The following is a 23164-nucleotide window of genomic DNA, read 5'->3' on the forward strand; positions in this document are numbered from 1 at the left end:
CCCCCGGCGGGCGCACCCCGCATTGCCATAGTCGCCGTGTGGGCCTTACGTAATTGATTGAGATGTCTTCCCTGGCTGTCGCCTTCTCTCCCCGTGCTGCCTCCTGCCTCGGACAGCAGGCCCGGGGCCTTCTGATATCCATGGCTGTGTGGACGTGGGGGCTTGAGCCGGGGGTTGTCTCCACTGCGCAGGTCTCTCCAGTTGAGTCCCTGGTGTCTGAAGACCCAGCCAGCTGAGAGCAGAGGTCTGGGAGAAGCCCCAGGACAGACCGGAGGGCTTTCCAGCACAGGCGCGTCCCCATGGGTCCAGTATATGGATGAGGGAGCCACACACAGAGGTTAGGTGACCCGTCCGAGGTCCCGTTTCTAGAAGCAGCACAGTTGGATTCAAACCCCTATTGGTCCTGACCGCAAACCTCTACGCAGAAGGGCCACGCTAGGTGTGACGCTCTCCTGTCGCCGTCCTGAAGTTGCTGACCATTTTGGACAAGGAGCCCGTCTTTCCTCTTGCCCTGCCCCCACTAGTCTGCTTGTTGTCCTGCCATCTCGGCACGTCTGATCCACCACCTTCTGCCTGGTCCCACAGCAGGTGGCCCTGGTCTCCCAGCCTCTCAGCCCGTCTTCTTTTCCACTCCGTCCTGGGGCATGTGTGTGAGCCTCAGACCTGACCCTCACTCACCAGCCCGAGTCCCATCGGTAGCTGCCTCTGCCTCGGGTGGACTCCCAGCGTGTCTCTGCCTGCCCTGGGGACCTGCCTGCCCTCCAGGCTGATATCAAGGGGGGATCAACACCCCTCCCCTGCCCCAGCCGTCTTACAGTCGGACTTTGCTCTTCATTTATTTGGATGTGGCCTCTCTTTTTGGGTTTTTGCTTAGTTTGAACTGGTAAAGGTAAAGATAATTTATTATTATAAATACTTGAATTGGTCATATTAAGAATAAACCATAATTAATTAGTTTTGCGCCTACACAATGCGTTGAACCGTAAACTTAGACCGATGTGGCGCTCCTTGGTTTAAAGTCATCAAGAATGAGCATTTATTTTGTCACAGGGTCATGTCATAATATCTGTGAAAGGGAAGCTTCTGGATAAATCTAAGGTGATTATTAAAATGGCAGACTGACCATACTGAGTTTTGAGATGTTTAAATAGATTCAGGCGGCAGTATATTATGTTCCTTAACGTGGATGTTCGTGTTACACATTTTCCTTATTCGTCAGAGTGGAGGAATGTGACATTTTAGCTGGAGAAAGGTGCTGTAAAATTCGTGAGCTTCTCAATACATTCGAAAGACTCGAAGTACGCCGTGTTGGGGCCGACCGGGTGGCGCAAGCGGTTGAGTGCACGCGCTCCGCTGCGGTGGCCCGGGGTTCGCCGGTTCAGATCCCGGGCGCGCACCGAGGCACCGCTTGGCAAGCCATGCTGTGGTGGCGTCCCATATAAAGTGGAGGAAGATGGGCACGGATGTCAGCCCAGGGCCAGTCTTCCTCAGCAAAAAAAGAGGAGGATTGGCAGATGTTAGCTCAGGGCTGATCTTCCTCACAAAAGGAAAAAAAAAATAAGTACGCCGTGTTTATCTGCACAGTATTCCTGCCCCGGAAACAAGCAGCAGGAAGTGTTTCTGTTGGTGGCCAGGATGATCTTCGGGGAGGGGTGGCTCAGGATACGCCCGAGCCTCGCCCAGCAGAGCTGCAGTGGAGTGCGACACAAACCCTGACACGACTGCTTCTGGCTTGTCTGTGTTTCTGAAGCTTCTGTGTCTGAACTTCCAGGGCGGCTGTTTAGACTTCGCTTTCAAAGGATTTTAGACTGAGAGAGTTGCAAACATAGTCCAGAGAGTTCCTGTACACCCTCCCTCAGCTGCCCGCGGTACCAGGATGGAAACCAGGAATTCACACTGGGACAGCGTTACTGACGCAGCCACTCCAGCTCCCTTTCTGCCCCGGGGTCCAGTCCGCGGTCACCATGGCATTTAGTGGTCGTGTCCCCTTAGCTCCTCTAATCTGCGGCTGTCCCTCAGTCTTTAAGGAAAGGCGGACGTCTTTCCTGCCTGGACGCTTTGAAGAGAACTGCTCAGTCGTTTGCAGAGTGCCCTCGGTTTGGGTTTGCCCAGAGGCCTTCACGCTGAGCCTGAGGTTCTGTGTTCTCGGCAGGAGCCCCACAGGTGTGATGCTGTGTCCTCCGTGGTGCAGCCTTCTGGGAGGCCCGGTGTCCGTGCCTCTTATTGCTGATGGTGTTGACCTTGACCCCTGTGTAGGGCGGCGTCTGCTGAGTCCCTCCACTGTGAAATTCCCACTTTTCCCTCTTATCCTGGGAGAGAGACATGAGGCTGTCCAGGTGTCCCGATCCTCGAACTTTGGCCCACGAGTTTTAGCATCTGTCAGTGGCTCTCGCCTGCACCAGTTACCATAGCACTTGCCTAATGGTGCTTTCTGCTTCCCTGCTCCTCGTTCCTTCTCATTCACTGGGATTCTTCTGTGGGAAAACCTGCCTCTTCTCTCCACTTATTTACACTTTTTTTTGCCGGTGTGGACTCATGGGTGCGTACCTCATTCTCCGGGTCGTAGTCTGGCCTGTCACTGTCTGTCGCTCACGTCGTGCCAGTGTCGGCCTTTAGGAGCGCCTTCAGGCTGCCTCCTGCCCCGGCGTGCCTGTGTGCCTTCTGGGCACGTCCCTACTTTCTGGCACACAGGCTGTCCAGGCTCATCCTGCGTTTTCTCTGCCCCAGCTCTGGAATCAGCCGTTTCTCCACGGAGCCTGGTTCCTTTCCAGGGTGTCGTGGAGGAGGGAATCCGGGCAGACACATGCTCACGTAAACCTGGATTTTAGAAAAACACGCAATGAATGGTCTGCCTGCCCGGCCCTCCCGTTCCCGGGAGGGGCCGTCTCTCCTCGGGGATTCTTAGGAAGGGGGACTTCCTGGGGTGCGTGTCTTGTCGGCTGGGTGTGGGGGTACCTCCGAGAGCGTTCTGGCCCCTTAGTTCAGGGCTGGGTGTCCTCCCCGCCTGTCCCCCAGGTTCCGGGTCCAGCCTGCAAGAGCATGTTTAGTCAGTAACTGCTGGCCTGTGCTTCCAGCCGCCGTTGCTGGCGCTGTTTGTTGGCACCGGCTGAGACTCCATGTTCCGAGCTGCCCTTTCGGTTGGACTTCTGCTTTTCCACCTGTGCTCTCCTGCCTGCTCGTGGCCTGGAGGCCTGCTCCTTCTCGGCCTGGTTCCTTGTCACCTCCTCCCTCTCTCGGTCACACTGTACACTGGCTGCGTTTACCGCCTGCGTCCCGGGGGTCTTTGCCGTAGTCTGCTCGGGCTGCTGTCACGAAACACCACAGGCTGGGCAGCTTAAGCCACAGACATTTGCTTCTCCCAGTCCTGGAGGCTGGGAGCCCGCGGTCAGGGCCAGCAGGCTCGCTTCCTGGTGAGGACTCTCTTCCCCGCCTGCAGACGGCCGCCTTCTCCCCGAGTCCTCACCTGATGGAGAGAGAGAGCTCTGGGCTCTTCCTCTTCTTACGAGGACCCTAATCCCATCCTGGGGGCCCCACCCTCATGGCCTCATCCAACCCCAAGCACCTCCCGAGGCCCCACCTCCAAATACCGTCCCGTGGGGGTCTGGGCTTCAGCATAAGAATTGGGGGGACACAAACCTTCAGTCCGGAGCATCTCCCTGTGTCTTACCACCTGGCCCTCCATCAGCCTCAGGAGGGCTCCCCTGTTGGCATCTTTGTTCACTTTCCAGTTTTTGGAGTCTGTTTACTGGAGACCCAGCTCACTTGGCTGCCACGGCTCTCCCACCTGTGATGACCCTGGCGTTGACACAGTGCTCTCTACTTTGCATTGCTTTACGATGCTGCTTTCCTTCCTGCGGACCTCGGCTTTGGCCTGGCCCGTCCTCACGTGAGGTTGGCGGGGCTTGCTTCCGCCGCATTCCGGGAGCTCACGGGGCAGGCAGCATCTGGGGCTGTGACATCTGACTGTGGACGTGCAGCCTGCGATCTACCTGCTGCCCCTGCGTGAGATGCACTCATTCCGTGTCCCTCCTGAGTACTCAGGCCCCACAGGTGCCTGCCCACACTGGCCCTCCATCCTCACCACTACTCCCTGTTCCCCACTCCTGGTTAGGGCACTGCCCGAGTGGAATGCGGGCTTACACGACCAGGCTGAGCCCTCTGTGCTCACCCCGCCTGGCTTCTTAGCCTCTGGTTTTCCTCCTGGACTGAGAGTTTTATGGATGTTGGTTGATTTTGCACCATATCATTTCTCATTCCCTTCCAGCCAAATCCCTGCTGTCAGAGCCCTGCCATTGAAACAGACAGACAGACGACAGACCTCCTGCCATTCTGTCACCCTGCCTTTGATGTCTCGTCTCCACGGGTTGTCCTTCCCCACTTTTTTTTTGTGAGGAAGATTAGCCCTGAGCTAACCTCTGTTGCCAATCCTTCTCTTTTTGCTGAGGAAGATTCACCCTGGGCTAACATTCGTGCCCATCTTTCTCTACTTTATATGTGGGACGCCTGCCACAGCATGGCTTGATAAGCCGTGTGTAGGTCCATGCCTGGGACCCGAACCTTCAAACCCCAGGCCGCCAAAGCAGAGCGCACAAACTTAACGGCTACGCCACGGGACTCGCCCCTTTGCTTCTCCACTTTTTAAAACTCTGCCCACACATGGCATTTCCTGTCCGCAGTGATTCCCGTGTCACAGTCTCCATCCGCTTGTGCGTCCTCCCCGGCTGGGCTGGCCTGATGTGTCCATGTAGTGCCCGTGAGTGGGCCTCCTGCACAGCGCTGCTTGTGTGCCGGCCCATCCTGCATCTGCGTGGTCTGCACCAGGCACCCTTTCGTTCCTGCTTTGCCTTTGGGGACCGTGTGTGATGGAAGTGACCTAGTGCCCCCACCCAGTGCTCCAGAGTTGAGTGGAGTGCCCAGGAAAGAAGGCAGCGCCCAGAAGAGCGGGAAGGGGGCGCCCTCACTGCAGGATGTGCCCCCGGCAGCCTGCCAGGTAGTTGGGGAGGAAAAGGCGGGCATCGCGGGGCCAGAGGCCCAGAAGAGGCTCCTCCTTCTTCTCCTGGGTGTTAGGAGCAGTCGCTGTCCTCACGTCCCCAAGGGACCCGGGAGAGCATTCCTCCCCGCCTCCTAGTGTGGCCCTGGCCTAAGCAGAAGCCGGGGTTCTTGAAGTGGGGTTTCTGGGCTGGTAGCCTCCACATCACCTGGGAAATTGTTAGAAATGCAGGTTCCCGGGCCCCCAGACCTGCTGAATCTGAAATTTCATGGGTAGGCCCTGGGAATCTGTGCTCTGATGAGTGCTGCCGGGGATCTGATGCCTATCACGTGTGAAGACCCCTGTCTCAGAGCCCCCTTGGGTTCTGCCCTCCGGCTGTGCATGACCCCGACAGCAGAGGACGCTCCCTGGGCGTCACTGCCCTCGTTGTGCTGGGAATAAGGAGACTGGAGTTGTGGCGGATTCGCTGCAGTAGGCCGTCTGCGAGGTGCCCAGTGCGGGCCCTCCCCGAATACCCTGTTTATTCCTGGTTTCTTTCCTTGTCTCTGCGTCTGCCTCCCATCGTGCGCACCGGGCACAGACACTTCAGAAGGTGTGCGGACCTTCGGAAGCACAGGGGTGAGTGCTCAGAGCGGTGGGCTCGTGCCCTTGTGGAGGGCACCTCAGAGGCCCTCCTGTCCCGACGCCTCACGGGGGGATGAAGGGACTGCGGACGTGCCGGGCGACACACTGGCGGCAGAGCCAGAGCTGCGTCTCACCTGCCGGTACCTGACCGGGAGTGCGTGTCGTGGGTTCTTGTTCTCACGCTGAAGGAGGAAGCGGGCCCCTGCTGAGCATGACAGCTGGACTCCCCACACCCACCCTCTGCCTCTCTGTGTGCGGCCCCCCCAACGCAGTCTGTGCCTGGCGGTACTGAAGACTCGAGGGTTGGTGGCGTCTGGAAGAACCGAGCCGCAGGCCTCACACCCTCCCCTGAGCTGGCGAGGCGGGTGGTAGCGGAAGGGACAGAGTTTCGCCTCGTCTCTGGGCGTGACAACCACCTTCCCGGGCAGTGTGCGGTTTAGGATGGGCATAGCTGGACTTACTGTGGACATTTCCACGTGATCCCCGGTATGGAGGGGCTGGTGAACCCGTGTCCCCATCGCCCAGCTCTCCCAGTTAGCCCCCTTCCATGAAACAGATCTTTGTATGGGAGAAGCGCTCTCAGCTGCTTCTCTCGGATGCTCTGATGCAGTTAGTGAGAGGAGACCAACTCAGCAGACAGGAGCTCCTGCCGGGGGCTGCGCTGAGCTGGGAACGTGCGCCGCGCTGTTTCTGTGTGATGAGATGAGGGCTGGGTCACACACCCGGGGTCCAGGGCTCCCGAGATAGAGGGAGAATGTGCGGGGGTGTCCCTGTGTGGTGAGATGAGGGCTGGGTCACACACCCGAGGTCCAGGGCTCCCGCGATAGAGGGGGAGTTTGTGGGGGTGTCCCTGTGTGGTGAGACGAGGGCTGGGTCACACACCTGGGGTCCAGGGCTCCCTCGATGGAGGAGGAGGAGGAGTGGGTGCGTGTGTGTCCCTGGGTAACAAGACAAGGGCTGCTCATAAATCCAGGCCTCCTCGGAGCTGTTCTCAATCCCACCTTTCCGGGTCGGCTTCTGGCGTCTCGCACCTCTCTTCTAAGGGCCTCTGGAGCACTGGGAAGAGGCCACGGCCGAGAAGTCATGAGAGTGTCTGAATGGTTGATGTGATCAGAGCATCTTCAGTTACGTCTCAGGACTGTGGGTGGAAATTGGCCGGTCCCTGAAAGGATCATTCTGAGGTCTCAGGAGGCGCAGTTGTAAACGTTTTTCTTCCTTTTTTTCTGGTTTTAAAGCTTGGGGAGGCTCAATTTCATCTCATCACAGATGAGACCTGATTCCAGGCCCCGTTGGCTCTCCAGGGCTGCCTGATTTGGCCTAGGGGCTGTGGCCTTGTGAGACAGCTGCGTGTCAGCCCCAGCCTGCCGGCTGTGTAGGCTCGCACACGTTCTCGAGGCTCCTTCAGCCCGTGTAAGATGAGTGTCACTGGAACTTGTGTCCCCGGGTTTCCGTGAGGACTGGGCAAGGGAGTGCGAGTCCAGCGCGTACCCACGCCCGCCCCGCAGTGATTGCTCCATGCTGTGGTCTGGGCTGTGCTGGCACGTGGCACAGACTCCGGGGAGCAGTGTCACAGGAGTGCACACCCTGTTTTGTAGCTTTACAGTGGTGACTTGAGTCAGAAACACTTGGTGAGGGGCATTTCCAGTGTCACTCTCAAGTCTTCCCATTACTGTAAAATTCATTCTCATGAGCAGCGCTCCCAGAGGAGTTCATCAGCCTTAACACGAAATCTGTACTGGTCATCTGTTGGTGCGTAACAAATTAACCCAGCATTTAGCAGCTGAAAACAGCACACATTTATTATCTCCCCCAGTTTCTGAGGGTCAGAAATCCAGGAGCAGACTAGCCGGGTGGTCTGGCTTGAGGTCTCCCATGAGGCTGCAGTCAACACAGAGGGCAGCCAGGGTGGCTTCATCCGAGGGCTCGGCTGGGGCTGGAGGATGGCTCCCTCTCGTGGCTGTTGGTGGGAGGGCCTCTCCATAGGGCTGCTCATGACTGGCAGCTGGCCTCCCCAGAGAGAGTGCTTCAGGAGGGAGAGTTGGTGGAGAGTTCCAGACTCACTGCCCTCAGCACCCCCGTGATTGCTTTGCTTCTCCCTGTCTGCTCTCCTGTGTGAGTTTGTCTTTTGTAGACCTCGAGACACAGCAGGACGTCTTCTCTGCTTTTGCAGGGTCAGTGGGCACAGGAGCCAAGGGAGCTCCTGTTGAGACCGTGGTTGTGGGTCTCGCTAGATGCTGTTGACCAGCAACAGTCGGTTAGTCGTGTGAGGGTGTCATAAACTCAGTGTTTTCCTGCTGAGCTGGGGGTGCTTTTAATGGTAGGTGACATTTACTCCTGTGGATTTTTGTTGTTCTTAAGAGCTTTTTTGAGGTATAATTCACAGACCATACAACCCATCCATTTTGAGTGTGCAATTCACTGGTTCGTAGTGTAGTCACAGAGTTGTACAACCATCACCTCTGTCTAGTTCTAGAACATTCTATCACCCCAAGAGAAACCATGCTCTCCTTAGCAGTCACTCCCTATCCCTCAGCCCCTGACAACCACGAACCCACTTTCTGTCTGTGGATGTGCCTGGTCTGGACATTTCACATCAATGGAATCACACACCGTGTGTCCTTCTGTGTCTGGTGCTCTCACTGAGCGTCGTGTGTTCAAGGTCCATCCACGGTGTGGGTGTGTCAGGGCTTCATTCCTTTTCATGGCCGAATAATATTCTAGTGTGTGGATGCACTATATTTTACGTATCCTTTCATCTGTTGATGGATATTTGGGTTGTTTGCACTTTTTGGCTGCTGTGAATCATGCTGCTGTAAACATTCACATACAGGTTTCTGTGTGGATGTACATTCTTGTTTCTTTTGGGTTGGCATCTAGGAGTGGAATTGCTGGGTCGTATGGAAATTGTTTATCCATTTGAGGAACTGCCAGACTGCTTTCCAAAGTGCCCGCACCATTTTGCATCCCCACCAGGCGGGTGGGAAGCTACCCATTTCTCCACAGCCTCCCTGACACTTGTTATCGTCCCTCGTCTTGATTCTCGCCCTCCCGGTGGTTTCGCTTTGTATTCCTTCATGGCTTCGGAGGTTGAGTGTCTTTGCATATCCTTATTGGCCATTGGAATGTCGTCTTTGTAACAATGTCAATTCAGTTCTTTTGCCCATTTTTAAATGGGCTTATTTGTTTTTTTATTACCGAGTTGTTAGAGTTCTTTATGTATAATAGATACAGATCTTTTTCCAGATGGATGATTTACAAAGCTTTTCTCTCCTTCTGTGGTTTGTCTTTTCACTATCTTGATGATCTTTTTTTTTGTGTGTGTGAGGAAGATCAGCCCTGAGCTAACTTGATGATGTTCTTTGAAGCATAAAAGTGTTTAACGTTGATAAGTCCAGCTTACCTGCTTTTTCTCCCCTGAGGTTTGAAGGGATTACTCTGGGGGTGGGCATGTGCCAGCCAGGCAGGGACTCTGATCGTTCTCCTCTCCTCCCTCCATGCTCCTCTCCAAGGCAGTGGACGCTGCGGCGTCTCGTGGACCTGCTTCCCAGCTGGGTTCCCAGCCTCACAGGAGCTGTGGCACGTGGGGCAAGTTAGCGCTGGGTGTCTTCATCTGCAAAATGGGCTGGTGCTCGGGAGGACCGCTGGCCGTGTATGTGGAGCTCAGTGATGTATCACATTACCCCCCATGTGTCATCCACTCTCCTGAGCACCATGGATGCCACCCACTGCTGTTGCCATCGGACCTTACACCTCCCTGGTGCCTGGATGGCGGGTGTGGACTTAGAGAGTCCAGGGCTGAGCTGACAGGCCAGCTTGGTGATGGGCCCGGAGGCTGCAGGTGTGGCATGTACACTGGGGTAGTTTTGACATCCTGAACTCGGCACCTCCAGGAGACCTGCGTGGAAGGATGGTGCTGTGGGGCAGGGCATATTGGTATTTACTGGTTTGACCTCCTGGACAAGCGGTCCAATCAGCAGGAGTTGTGGTTTCTTTCTTGTTCACAAATACTGTGGTTGTCACCACACTGTGTCTTCGTTTTCAGGGTAAATTTGCTGAAGTGACCGGGAAGCCCCCGTGAGGAGTTGGCGGGGCCTCTGAAGGTGGCGTGTGGGTTCCTCTGGTGCTCGGGTCAGAGGAGCCCAGGCTTCGATGAGCCTGCAGGTGTGCAGACGTGGCTGTGATGAGCAGATGAGCGTTTCCTTGTGGGGGTCTGCCGGCTCCCCATCCTGACCACCTCTGGTGGGCGCTGTTACGTTAGCCAGACGACCCCCCAGTGACTTGGAGGAATTGGGTGTTCCTGCTGACTTGGGACCTGGAGAGGGTCGTGCAGGCTGGAACGGTCCGTGGGCAAAGTCCGGGCCCTGTGTCAGAGGCCCAGGGTCTCTGCTGCCTCCGTGTCCCCTCCCAGAAGCCAGGGGCCGTTCGTGCTGGGCTGGGGGACTTTTGTGCCCGCTGGCTGTGCAGCCCCCTCTCCTTTTTGCTGCTTCCTGTTTTTCCTTTTGGACCTTTTGAAGTTGGGCTAACGCTGCCCCCCTCGCCCAGCAGCGCTGCCCCCAGCGCCTTCTGACATTTACCTCGGGGTGTTGGGGCCACTGGCCCCCGTCAGCGGCCCTGCCCTGAGCAGGCCGTGCCGGCGCTGCGGGTCGGGGTCCCCTGCTTGGGAACCGCTGGCTTGCGTCTGCTCCCTCTTGCCCTGACCTTGTCCAAATAACAGGGGTTCCAGTAATAGTTGGTGCTTGATCCTGAGTAAATTGGAAGATATTACTAAGAACACTAAAAGGTTGGTTTTTCCTTTGCCTTAAAAAATAAGGCTTAGCACAAAAGGCCACATACCGTGTGATTCCATTTATATGAAATGTCCAGAACAGGCAAATCCACAAACAGAAAGTGGGTTAGTGGTTGCCAGGGACTGGGAGGGGGGTGATGGGGAGTGACTGCTCAGGGGGTCTGGGTTTCCTTCTGGGGTGATGAGAATGTTCTGGAATTAGTGCTGTGGTTGCACAACTCTGCTCAAAACCACTGAATTGTGTACTTGAGACAGGTGAGCTCCATTCTGTGTGAAGTTTATCTCAACAGGGCTGTTATTAAGGAAATAAGGCCTAGGACTCCAGGGTATTTGAAGAGTTGTTTTGATGCTGTTACAGACTGCTGGAATGTTGGGGGCACTGTTCTAGGACCCCGGTGGCATTCTCACCCGGGCCCCAGGCATCTGCTCTTGGTCACTGTCCTGTTGTGGAGCAGTGGACATGGTGGCCTGGGCTGAGGGGCGTAGTCACTGTGACACAGTGGCCGTTGGCGTCTCTGGGCTTGAATGGCTTGCTTCTGGCCCCAAGCCCATCCTCTTCACTGAGCCGCCCTGCTCTCACCTGGTGCAGAAGGCACCTTTGAGAAGGACCAAGTCAGACAGAGGCCGCCAGCTGCCCTGATCCTGCTTTCCGTGAGGTCTTGGGCTGGCTGGCTGCTGAGACCCTGGCGAAGGGCCTGGAGCGACCCCTGAGCTTCCTCTTTGAGGAAGAAGCCGGGGCGAGCCTGGTGAGCGCCCCGCGTGATTGGTGGAGGCGGGAGGTGTCTGCATCTGAGCGGCAGGACCACCACACGCCTCTCCAGGTGGTTGTGTTACTGGTGTTTCCCCATTTTACAGATGGGGAAGGGGAAATGGAGGCCCGAGAGGTTCAGTAACTCACAGCCAGGCCTGTGGCCTCCAGGCTGCGGGAGCACCTGGGAGGGGTCCTCGTGGGCACTGGCGGGGGGTGGGTGAGGAGTCAGCAGAGGCGGTGGGTTGGGCTGGGGAGAGGAGGGGCGGGGGGCGTAGACAGGCCCCTTCCCTGCTGCCTGCTGGGGAGGGAGCACGCCGCAGGAACAGGCCCCCCAAGGCCAGTACGTCCTCCGTGGGCGGGGGTCCTGGGACAGCACCCCAGTGCCATGGGAGGGTCTCTGGTAGGCTCTGCCTGGTGGGGAGTGGGAAAGGAAGAGATGGGAAGGCCCAGGGCTGCAGCGCCCGCCTCCTCTGGTCCCTGCGCCCGAGATCGCCAACCTGCCATCACTGGGGGGTGGAGGGACCACGCGACCTCTCTAAACCCTGTCCCTTTCTCTTTCAGGACAAACACCACGATGCTGCTCATGAAATCATCGAGACCATCCGGTGAGTGTGGTGCCTGCTGGGGGGTGCCCGGCCAGGGTAGGAGGGGGATTCTCGGGGCGGGCCTAGGAGTGGGGCCTTGAGGGGGCCTACCCTTCCCGAGTTCCCAGCAGCCCCCAGCCTGAGGGCTCTTGCGCAGGAGCCTGACGATCTGGGGACCCCCCAGCCTGTGCTCTCTAAGGGGCCTCGGGCTTGTGGTCTCCGTTCCTCTCTTGTAATCCGCATCAGCATCCCCAGAAGACTGGAGAAGCTGGTAACAGCCTGGTCAGAGGAGTCTGGGTCGTCCGAGCCTGATTCTGGACAGGTCTCAGTGCTTCTCGGAGTTTTGGCTTCCCGTGGAAGGGAGTGGAACCCTGGGCCCAGGGTCTCAAGGGACCCCTCCCCGCTTCCTCATCACCTGGCTCCACTCTCTTCCCTGTTGGCTTTGGTGCTGGTTCAGCACCCCCTGGGCCTTGGGTGACAGAGCTCCCCCTCGGCGCCTGTCTGCCGCCCGTTCTGTGAGCGTGCAGAGAAGAGTGCAGAGCCTGTGGGCTGGCGACCTTGACGGGAACCAGGAGGAGGACCACCCGCCATTGTTTTCTTGTGGGCTTTCTGCCCATGCTGGACTCGAGGGTCTGGAACGACCACAGAGTGCCCACAGTGGCCGATGTGTGGAATTCTGCCCGCTTCTCGGCTCTAGATCTTCCATGGTTGGAAACCCATCCTTCAGCACCTTCCGGAAAGCCGTGTGTGTGTGTGTGTCCCTTAAAATCCTTCATTGTGTCGCCACCTCCTGGGCCACGTGCCGTGACAGCCTCGCTGATCTGCCCCGGCCGGTGGCAGGGCCGGGCTTGTGATACCTTCTGCAAGAGGCAGGGCAGGGGCCCTGGCCGTGATGTGAGTCCTGGTCCTGCCGCCTGGTAGCGGTGACCTTACCCGGGGGTCTCTGAGCTTGTGGTTCACTCTTGGGGCTGAGCAGTGCCTCCGTGCAAGATCATTTTGAGGACCGAGTGACATAATTTGTGTGAATCTCGAAGGGTGGGCCTGAAACCAGTCAGCAGTGTTGTGGGTTGGCTTACTTCGATTGATTATTTTTAAAGAAGGCTGCTGGTTGGGAAGTGGGAGTGTCGTGGTTAAGAAGGAGGGCTCTGCGTCTACCGCCTGGGTTTGCATCCACCCAGCGGAGTGTGTGTGTGCTCCACAGGGTGGGCGGCCTCCCCCCCATTTCTCGTCTGCACAGTGGGGTGCCTCTTCTGCAGTGCGGGGCGTCAGGACCAGTGTTGCAGCCGGTGAGCCAGCCCTTTATTTGGAATCTCCAGTTGGCCAGGGCCTCTCCCGGGCTGGCAGTGGCTGCCAATCCATGGGCCTGATCCTCATCTTCTGGGTCTCAGAACAGCTTCTCCTTCTTCTCTCTTGGCCCCGAGGATGAGTTCTGTTCATTGGCAGAGCTGGTCAGTTCCCTCATTTAGTTCTGTCTGTCGTCTCACTTCCTATAACGGAGAATTTCCGGCATATACGGAGGTGGATGGAGGGTGGAACGAGCCCACGTACCCCTCGTCCAGCCTGACAGTTACCAGCTTGTGGCCGCTCCGTTTCATCTGTGCCTCCATCCACTTTCCCCTTTCACGTGTTAGTGTTTTTCACAGATGCGGTTGAGGTAGAACTGAAGGACGAGGGACGGCACATATGTAAAGTGCACAGTGTGAGCGGTGCGGGTGTCCGCACAAACACGCAAGGCAGGCACGGTGACAGCACCTCCATCGCCCGTCCTTTCCTCTGTCTCTCGAGTCCATCTCTCTCCACTCCTGTCCCCGGGTGGCCCCTGGTCTGCTGTCTGCTGCTGTGGTGACTGCATTTTCTGGAATTTTCCTTCACTGATTTCCTTCACTCAGCGCAGGTTTTGCGATTCTCCCTGTGGAGTGGGTCAGTGGTGTTCCTTCTTGCTGCCCAGGCGTGTTCCGACGTGGGACAGACCACCGTTTGTTCATCGTGCACCAGCTGATGGATGCGTCTGGGTGGTTTTCGACTTTGGCGGTGATAAAATGAGGCTGTTATAAACACTCACCAGGGGGTTTTGTGTGGACATGTCTTGGTTTCTGTTGGGTAAATACCCAGGACGGGACTACCGGGTTGTGTGGCAACTTACTGTAAGAGGAACTGCCACGCTGTTTGCCAAGGGGCTGCCCGTGCTGCGCCCCCGCGGCGGGGCAGGAGCAGGAGCGTCTGAGCTCCCGTCTGTGCGACAGGTGATGTTGACAGGCTTGGGCTGGTTTTTTCCTGTTCTATTTTGAGCCGTGTGGTGGCGTCTCATTGTGGTTTGAATGTGCATTTTCCTCGTGACTAATGGTTTCATCATCTTTTGCCTGTTTTAAAAATCGGTTGTTTGTTTTTGAGTTGTGAGCATTCTCTATATAGTCCCATTACCACTCCTTTGTCAGGTGTGTGTTTTGGAAATGTCTTCTCCAGTCCGTGGCTTCGTGTTCTTCTCAGTGGCTTTTGAGGAGAAGATGTTTTAAATTTTGACAAAAGTCCAACTTATTAACTTTTTTCTTTCATAGTTTGTGTTTTTTTGCATCCTAAGAAATATTTGCCTAGCCCGAAGTCACAAAGGTTTTCTCCTGTGTTTTCTTAGAAGTGTTATACTTAAGGTTTTACATTTACGTCCTTTCATCCATCTTGAGTAAATCTTTACATATGGTGCAAGGTAAGGGTTGAAGTTCACTGTTCTGCATATGGATGTCCGGTGGTTCCAGCACCGTTTGTTGCTGAGACTGTCCCTTCTCTATGGAATTTCCTTGTCACCTCTGTCAAAGGTCAACTGACAGCGTACAAAGGTCAACTGACAGCGTATGAGTTGGTCTGTTTGTGGCCTCTGTTCTGGTCCACTGGTCCGTGTCTCTGACCTTTGGCCAACACAAAGCCTGGGCTGCTGTAGCCTTGTGGTAAGCTTTGGAACCGGGCAGAGTATGTCCTCCACCTTTGTTTTTCTTTTTAAATACTGCTTTGGTTATTCTACTTCCTTTGCATCTCCATAAAAATTTTGGAATCAGCTTGTTGGCTTTTGCATAATTTGTGAGGGATTGCATTGACTCGATGGGTCATTTTGGAGAGATTTGCCCTCAGCATTGAGTCTTCCAGTCCATGAACATGGTACACCTTTCCACTTACTTAGGTCTTTCAGTGTTTCTCTCAGCAACACTCTGTAGCTTCAGTGGCGGTCTTGGACACCTTTTGTTACATCCGTTCCTAGACAGTTAATGCGTCTGGTGCTGCTGTGAATGGGATTGTGTGTTAAATCTTATTTTCCAATTGCCTGCTGCTCGTAAACACACACATAGTTGACTTTTGCATATTAATCTTGACCTTGTGCTAGACTCACGGATTCCAGTAGGAGTTTTGTAGATCTCCTGGGCCTCCCCGTGGAAATAATTGTATCATCTGTAGGTAGGGGCAGTTTCACTTCTTTCTTTCCAGTCTTCCTGATTCTATTTCTTCTTCTTGATCTTATTGAATGGCTAGGACCTTCCCTACAACTTTGTGTAGAGGTGGTGACAGGTGGCATTCAGTCTTTTGCCGTTGCGATGGTGTTAGCTGTCCCTTCTTCACAGGTGCCCTGTGCCAGTTTGAGGAAATTCCCTCCTGTTCCTGATGTTATTTTTCCTAGGCGTGACATTGGCATTGTACTTATAAGTCCTTAACTTTTATGGATGAACACTGAAATATTCGTGGATGAAGTAATGTAATGTCTGTGGTCTGCTCCTGAGTAGTAAGGAATGGGTGCAGAAAAAGGATTCGACCAAAAAGTGTCCATTCATGGTAAGAGCTGTCAGCACGGCGAGAGGCACAGGGCCTCCATGTGTGACACTAACCTTGGTCACCTGGTTAACGTGGTGTCTGCCAGCTTTCTCCAATGTAAAGTTACTGTTTTCCCCTTTTAATTAGTAAATATCTTGAGGAGATACTTGGAGACAATGCGAATATCCTGTTTCTCCTCGGGCTTGTGCCTGCTGATTTTAGCATCCAGGGGTGGGTCTGACCTGCAGCAGCCAGTTCCTGGGCGTTTGTTCTAAAGGAGGTTTTCTGTTTCCCTCGTTCTGCACACGTTCGTTAGTGGAACTCTGCTGTAAGGGGAGTGGGTCCTTCACAGGTGTCTATTTCATTCCCTGGGTTATAGCCCACCACCTCTGTTATTTGTCTTGACGCTCAGGTGTTCCCCTGCTGGCTCAGGGGACTCTCAGTCTGTCCCGAGTCGACTTGTCCCTGCCCGCTCTGAGCACTCGCTCACTTTCTGGAACCACACGATGCTCCCGAGTCATCTGGACTTCCCCACGTCCCAGTCTTAGGATGAGCCACTTCTGCAGGGAGCCCGGGTTTCTGTTACTGGAGGACGGTTTTTGCTGTTTCTTGGGGTTGGGTTGTTTGTCTGCTCCTTACTGAGTTGTGAGAATTCTTGACATATTCTGGCAGTGAGTGCCTGGTGAGATACTGTCCTGTGCGCGGTGTAGCTGATTGTGGTTTTAACGGCATCTTGATGAGTGGAAGTTTTCAACTTATCAGTTCATTCCTGGATGGTTAGCCGTCTGGGTCCTGTCCAGGAAACCTTGGCCTGCCCGAGTCACAAGCATATTCTCTTGTTTTCTCCAAGAAGCTTTGTGGTTTTAGCTTTTACGTTCAGGCTTAAGATCAATTGTGAGTTAATTTTTGTTTATGTCAAATGGGGGTTTGCGTTTACGGGGGTTAAGATTCATTTTTTTCCAGACGATAGTCAGTTGTTCTGTGTCGTTTGTTGAAGTCTTTTTTCCCTCATCTTGCCTTGGTGCTTTTGTGAACAGTCAGTTGTTGAAATGTTGGTCTCTCTGGGGTCTGTGTTCTGTACTGTTTGTCTGTTTGTTTATCTCTACGCCAATACCACACCCTCCTGGTTACTGTACGTTACTGTACGTTTACAGTAAGTCTCAAAATAAGGTACTGTAAATCTCCCAATAGTGTCTTTTTAAGGGTTATTTTTGGGTTCTAGGTTCTCTGCCTTTTATGTCAGTTTTAGAATCAGCTTGTCTGTTTCTCCAAAAAAGCTTACTGGGCTTTTCACAGGAATTACTTTGAGTTTGCAGTTCGGTTTGAGGAGAGGGTTTAAGAACGTTGAGTCTTCTATTCTGTGAGCATAGTATATTTCTTTCTTTCTTTATGTTGTCTTCTTTTTTTGTGGTGAGAAAGAGTTGCCCTGAGCTAACATCCCTTGCCAATCTTCCCCTTTTCTTTTTGCTGAGGAAGATTGTCCCTGAGCTGACATCTGTGCCCATCTTCCCCTCTTTTGTGTATGGGTCACCTCCACAGCATGGCTGATGAGTGGAGTAGGCCCGCACCCAGGATCCGAACCTGTGAACCGGGGCCACCAAAGTGGAGCGTGTGGAACTTGAACCACTTGGCAACGCAGCCAGCCCTTTATGTTGTCTTTAATATAAATTAATCTTTAACTAATTAAATATAATATAAAAAAATATTTAATTTTTTTCAGCAATGTTTTATAGTTTTCAACACACACATCTTTCACTAGAATTATCCCTGAATATTTATGTTTTAATACTATTTTAAGTGGTGTTTAAAAAATTTCTTCTTTGAATTCTTTGTTGCTGATCTATATACATACAGTAATTTTTGCATGTTGATCTTGTGTCCTGCGACCTTGGTGAATTCACGTAGGTTCTGGTATCTTCTCTGTAAATTCCTTAGGGTAGTCTGTGTGTTGAATTGTGTGTCTGCCAATAGAGACACTTTGCTTCATCCCGTCCAGTCTTTATGCTGTTCCTGCGTTTTCCTTGCCCCGTGGCACCGGCTGGGACCTCGAGCACAGTGTTGAAGGAAAGTGGTGACCGAAGGTGTCCCCACCTGTTCCTCCCTTCGGGGAGTGCTCGATCTCGAGCCACCAGTTTGGTGTTGGCTGCAGGGCTCCTACTTCTCTCCCATTGAGTCTCCTGACGCAAACCACAGTGACTTCACCGTTGAGCAGCGCTTGCCGGGGGTAGAGGTGCTGGCTCTGAGCGTGAAGGTAGAGTGAGTTCCCGTGCGTCACGGGACAGGGACTCCAGGGGCCCTTGGGTCTGAGGGAGCAGGAGGGGGATGACGCCTGGAGGCGGGCACTGCCCAGCCGGCCCTGGTGACTGTGAGTTTGGACGGGTCTCTCGAGGAGGGGACCCAGACCTCTGGGGGGGACACTGGGGTCTGTGTGTGTGTGTTTGGGGGTGACCGGGTGGGAGGGCACAATGACTTTGTCTTTACCAAGCTTTGTCTTTCTCTGGTTTTGGAGTCAGGGTAGCGTGGGCCTCGTAAAACTGAGAAGGTTAGTGTAATGTCTTCTCAGATGTTTGGTAGAATTCACCCGTGAAGCCTTCTGGGCCTCGAGTTTTCTCTGTGGACAGGGATATGACGAGGAAATCAAGTTCTTTAATAGGTACAGAGCTCTCCAGGTGTTTGTTCCATCTTGTGTCAGTCTTCTGAGGAATGAATTCATTCATTTCATCTAAGCTGTTGGATTTATTGGCATACCATTTTTTCATGATACCTTTTCTTTGTGGTATCTAAGTGATAACTCCCCTCTCGTGATGTTTTCCACCATCGTGTCAGGATCCAGTAAGGTTACACTTTGGGATTGGTAGACATAGTTTTCTGTCTCTTTCCATCTGTAGGTTCCCCTCCTTTTCTCTTGCAGTGTGTTTGTTGAAGAAGCCCCGTTGTTGGTCTTGGAATTAGTTAATTCTTCAAATAGTAGTTCCCTTTCATTTCAGGTCGATAGGTCGCCGTTCCAGCTCTCTCATTTGAGCTGACTGGTTTCCTAGATCCTGTAACGTGTAAACCCATTTTGCTCCCAGTAGCCAACATTGTTTGAACTTGAAGCTGCGTAAAATCCGTGTATTTCACAACTGCATCGTAAACTTGACAGCATTTGTTTTGAAGTAATGCCTCCCTTCTCTCTTTCATGTTTTGAGTTGAGTAATGAAGATGTCTTGTTCTACATTTGGGAGTAAACAGTGTTTAGGAAAGTTGGGAGTGAAAAATAGAGCGTTAATAATAATCCTCATTGTTGTCTCTGCTTTTGTCTTTCAGATGGGTCTGTGAAGAAATCCCAGATCTCAAGCTCGCTATGGAGAATTACGTTTTAATAGACTACGATACCAAAAGGTGAGTGGGATCCTGCGTGAGCTGCTTCTCCACTGGGGACAGGCTCCGCGCTTTGTGGGACGCAGCCTATAATTAGTTCTTCTTCGATGGTGTAAGCTGATCTGAAATTTCCTTTTAGAGTTGGCTGTAGCCTCCACGAAGTTATTTTGGTAGGAAATGTTTATCAAATATTGGCAGAGGCTGTCAGAGTGAGGACATAATTGGAAACGCCACACTGCGGAAACTGGAATTGGAGTGTGTGAAATTACCTCGAGTTAGTAGTCGCTGTTTGCGCAGCAGAAGACTGCTAGCGGCCAGCGTTCCTGCCGGGGAGCCGTGCCGCCGGCCTGGCCTGCGCAGTCTCGGGCCCTGGCCAGCCGTGGGTGAGGCCTGGGTTGTGTTTGCTCAGTAACTGTGTGCCCAGCCCCTTGGCTGCTTCTGGCAGTTGCCTGCAGGCACATCCTGGATCTCAGAGGAGAGTCCTGTGGGTGGAGAAGGGCGAGGCCATCTCTGGAATGCCTGCCTGGAATTCTTTGTTTTTCTGTGAGAAGGAAGGACGACATTCCACACTCATGCCTGTTTTAGCTCTTGGCAGGCTTGAAATCCGCACAGCAGTCTTCCCTGAGGGATTGTGTCGTCCGTGGGCGGAGGTAGCTCGCTCTTGACAGAGGACACAGCTCAGAGGGCCCTGCAGCCCCCACACAGGGCCCGGCACCCAGGCCTTCTTGACTGGATCTCCGAGGTCACTTTGGTGTTGGGAGGACTGCTTGGGCTGTGGCTCAGCATTTCCGGCCTCCTCAGCCCCTGATCCTGTTCCCCTCACCTGAATACTCAATACACACTCCACTTAATGACCGGCACCCAGTGTTTTAAAACCTCTCTACTTAATAACTGGCACCCGGGGTTTTAAAAAGAAGGGACCCGTGCTCAGGCCTCGTCTGGAGCAGCGGGACCCCTGGAGAATCAGGTGGCCCCACGGTGTAGGTGGCTCGGGTGCGTCGTCAGCACTGACCCGCTCTGAGGACCCGACGTGGGCCCTCTTGCCCAGGGTGGGGGTGTGCGTGGGTGCTGACCCCTGGGCATGAGTCCCGTGGCCAGTGAAGCCACACCTTGATAATAATTGATTGCTGCATGTCTGGCCGGAGCAGCCAGAGTTTGTGAAGACACTTTTCCTATAAGATGCTTGCAGGTGGGTGTTTGATGCTCTTCCCTCCATGTTCAGTCGGCTTAGAAAAGACTGGAAGGATGTCAGGAGCTGGAGAGGGCAGTGACAGGCCAGTCTGATGGCGTCCCCCAGAGGGACCCGTGCGAGCTTGGGGTCAGGCGCGTGCTGGGGCATCCTTGTTTCTCTCTTAAGCCAGATGACAGCAGAGCCAGCCCAGAGGGCCGAGCTCGGTCTGTCTGGCCGGGGTGCGGGGACAGGCAGACACGGCCGGGTTCCCCGAGCTTCCACGTTTGCTCCTCCTTCCAGGAGGGAGTCTCTTCCAGGGGCCTTCAGAGGCTGTGAGCGGGTCACAGTTGTCAAGGTCAAAAGAGAGATGTCAAAGTTGGAATACAAGGAAATAAAATTGCAAAACACTGCAGTTGGTTTTCTCCCCGAGGACTGCGTAAGGAAATGTGAGCCAGAGATCCTGGAGGCCTGTCATTCAGTTCCTCCTTTCATTTTGCAAATTAGGAGACCGGCCGAGAGGGAGGGCGTATTGCTCAGACGCGGGACTCGGGTGTTGAGAGCACTGGCCCTGTGGCCTTGGAGCCGCAGGCCGGGCCCTTTGTTCCCTGGACCCTGCCTGGCCTGGCGCCTCGCTGGGGAGACGGGCTGGAGCCCCTGCACCCCCTTGTCACCTCCTGGGGGTTTCCGATGTCCTCGAGTTGGCGCTCTCTGAAGCTGTGGGGTTCTCGCATGTTTCCCCTTGCTGTCCTTCGTTCTCTGTGAGCAGTCTTCAGGCTTCCGTGGTGTCTGCTCCCTCCTGTTCTCGAACTCTCTAGCTTTTTCAGCTGCAGCTGCCGTTCAAGGGAGTCGTGAACTTGTCACGTGGGGGCTGGTCTCAGTTGAATGCCTTTACTTCTGTTAGAGAGGGAAAGTGTACCTAAGCTCTCCGAGTGGATCCAGGGCCGAGGATGAGGGGCAGGCGGACGCAGAGGGGCAGTTGGAGAGAGAGCGGGGTGGTGGGTTTGGGGGTCTGGGGACCCCGTGAAGTGGCCATCGCTCCCCACATCCCTGTGTGTGAAGGATCCCATCAGCGTCTCCCAGGCTCCTGGTGTGTCCCTCAGGGAGGAAACGTCCTTGCTGCTGTGCGTGTAGGTGGCGTAGAAAGAGCCGCCAAGTGATGCCCCCTTCCATACAGCACAGACACTTAGTGCAGGGTCTCCCCCTTGGCACTGTGGACATCGGGGCCGGGTCACGCTCTGGGGGGCCATCCTGGGCGCTGTGAGGGGTTGAGCAGCATCCCTGGCCCCCACCCATTGATGCCAGGAGCGCCCCCAGTCATGACAACCACAGATGTCCCCAGACATCGCCCAGTGTCCCCTGGCAGGGCAAAATCACCCCCAGGTGACACCCCCTGAGTGAGGGCATTCCACTGAAAAGGAATACCTACAATAAAAATGACCATGTTCCGGAGAATCTAGTCTCATTAGAAACTCCCAACAGGGGCCAGCTCCGTGGCTTAATGGTTAGGTGCGCACGCTCCGCTGCTGGCGGCCCGGGTTCGGGTCCCGGGCGCGCACCGACGCACCGCTTCTCCGGCCATGCTGAGGCCACGTCCCACATACAGCAACTAGAAGGATGTGCAGCTGTGACATACAACTATCTACTGGGGCTTTGGGGGAAAAAAATAAATAAATAAAGTTAAAAAAAAAATTAAAAAAAAAGAAACTCCTAACAGTTCTCCTCAGGTATCTAACACACGCTGCTCATATCTTTGAGAGTGTAGGAAACTTCTAAAGTTTTAGTAAACAGAGTAATGCCCACGTGAAAGGGGGTGCTGCCCCCACTTTCTGCAGAGTCAGGGTGTCGGGCGTCGTCCTCCTCCACGGTCCAGCAGAGCCAGGGAGCCCTTTCCGCCCGCGGGTAGCCCTCAGCGCCCCGCTGCCCCCCGCCTGTCTGAGTGAGGGCTGAGGGCGGGAGGCCGTCCCCCCCAGAGAAGCGCTGTGGGAATGGCTGCTCGAGGCCTGTCCTCACCCAGTGCCTGCTGGGCACCCCTTGGCCTCGGGTGTGAGCTGTGAGCCCTCGAGGCACAGGGTACAACCTCGTAGCGAAGCGCTGCCTCAGCCCAGCCTGTGCCCATGCGTGGTTCTCCTCGGTGCCCTGTGACCTCTGCCCTCCCACCGGCTGCTGTCCCCTCCGTGAGGCCTGCGAGGCCGTGTGGCCTCTTCTGAGCTTGGCAGTGACTGGCGCCTCTCCCTTGCCTTTTTCAGCTTCGAAAGCATGCAGAGGCTCTGTGACAAGTACAACCGGGCCATCGACAGCATCCATCAGCTGGTAGGTGGCCTCCACCCTCCTTCAGGCCCGTCTCCTCATCCAGGGACCCCGTGCTGTGGCTTGTGACCCTGCTGCCCATCATGTCACCTGGGCTGTTTTAACACCATGCCTCTCGACTCCTCCAGAGCGCCCTGGAGTGCCGGGCTGTTAGAGCCCCCAGGGGGTTCGTGTGTGCGGCGTCCGGGAGCTGCTGCTGGGACCGGGCGGGGTGGGGGTGCGTCCTCAGCAGGTCCGTCCCGTGTGATTGTCCTGTGTCCGTGTCACCCCCCCCAACCGTGTGCACTGTGAGTTTGCCTTCTGGGGGCTTCTGACCTTCAGCCAGCCCCCCTGTGAGGGTCCTCCAGCTGGCCCCCTTAGGGTGTTCTGGTCAGGGGCGGCCTGGGCTCTGCCTTCACCCCTCTCCCGCCCTGCTGGCGCCTTAGGAGGCCTTGCCTTACGGAGAGTAAGGAGGACAGACTGAGCTGGGAAAGCAGTGCCGGAGAGCTGGCCAGTTCCTGTTTCTGAGGGTGCTGCCCTTTCTGGGCAGCGTGGTCCCTGGCGTGGGCGGGGCTCTCGGGCAGGCCCCTTGCCTCTGCTGAGGGGGTGGTGAGGGGTGCTGAGCCGGCTGGCCTGGGCCCGCCCGCAGTCAGCCTCTTTGCCTTACTCAGCGGCAGGTGGGGAAGGTGGCGCTTAGAGCAGTGTGTTAGGGGCCTCCTGTACGAGGGCCCGGGGCTCCCAGAGATTCCTCTGGGTGTCAGCTGCATGGCCCCCACTCCACTGCCTCTGCCCAGAGCGTCCCATTGGTATTGTCCTGGGG

General features: G+C 55.0%; 2 protein-coding genes across 4 annotated transcripts in view; both read left to right on the top strand.

Moving 5' to 3' along the window:
- Positions 1 to 23164, top strand: part of SCAMP4 (secretory carrier membrane protein 4) — a 230835-nt gene that overhangs the window by 201961 nt on the left and 5710 nt on the right. The window lies entirely within an intron of this gene.
- Positions 1 to 23164, top strand: part of DOT1L (DOT1 like histone lysine methyltransferase) — a 70297-nt gene that overhangs the window by 7590 nt on the left and 39543 nt on the right. For both annotated transcript variants that reach the window (XM_058537599.1, XM_058537600.1), the window contains exons 2-4: positions 11713 to 11756; positions 18834 to 18908; positions 22305 to 22368. In XM_058537599.1, the coding sequence (XP_058393582.1) occupies positions 11713 to 11756; positions 18834 to 18908; positions 22305 to 22368 (183 nt within the window). The remainder of the gene's footprint in view (positions 1 to 11712; positions 11757 to 18833; positions 18909 to 22304; positions 22369 to 23164) is intronic.

Source organism: Diceros bicornis, unplaced genomic scaffold (genome assembly GCF_020826845.1).
Source record: "Diceros bicornis minor isolate mBicDic1 unplaced genomic scaffold, mDicBic1.mat.cur scaffold_67_ctg1, whole genome shotgun sequence".
In the NCBI taxonomy this organism is placed as follows: domain Eukaryota; kingdom Metazoa; phylum Chordata; class Mammalia; order Perissodactyla; family Rhinocerotidae; genus Diceros; species Diceros bicornis.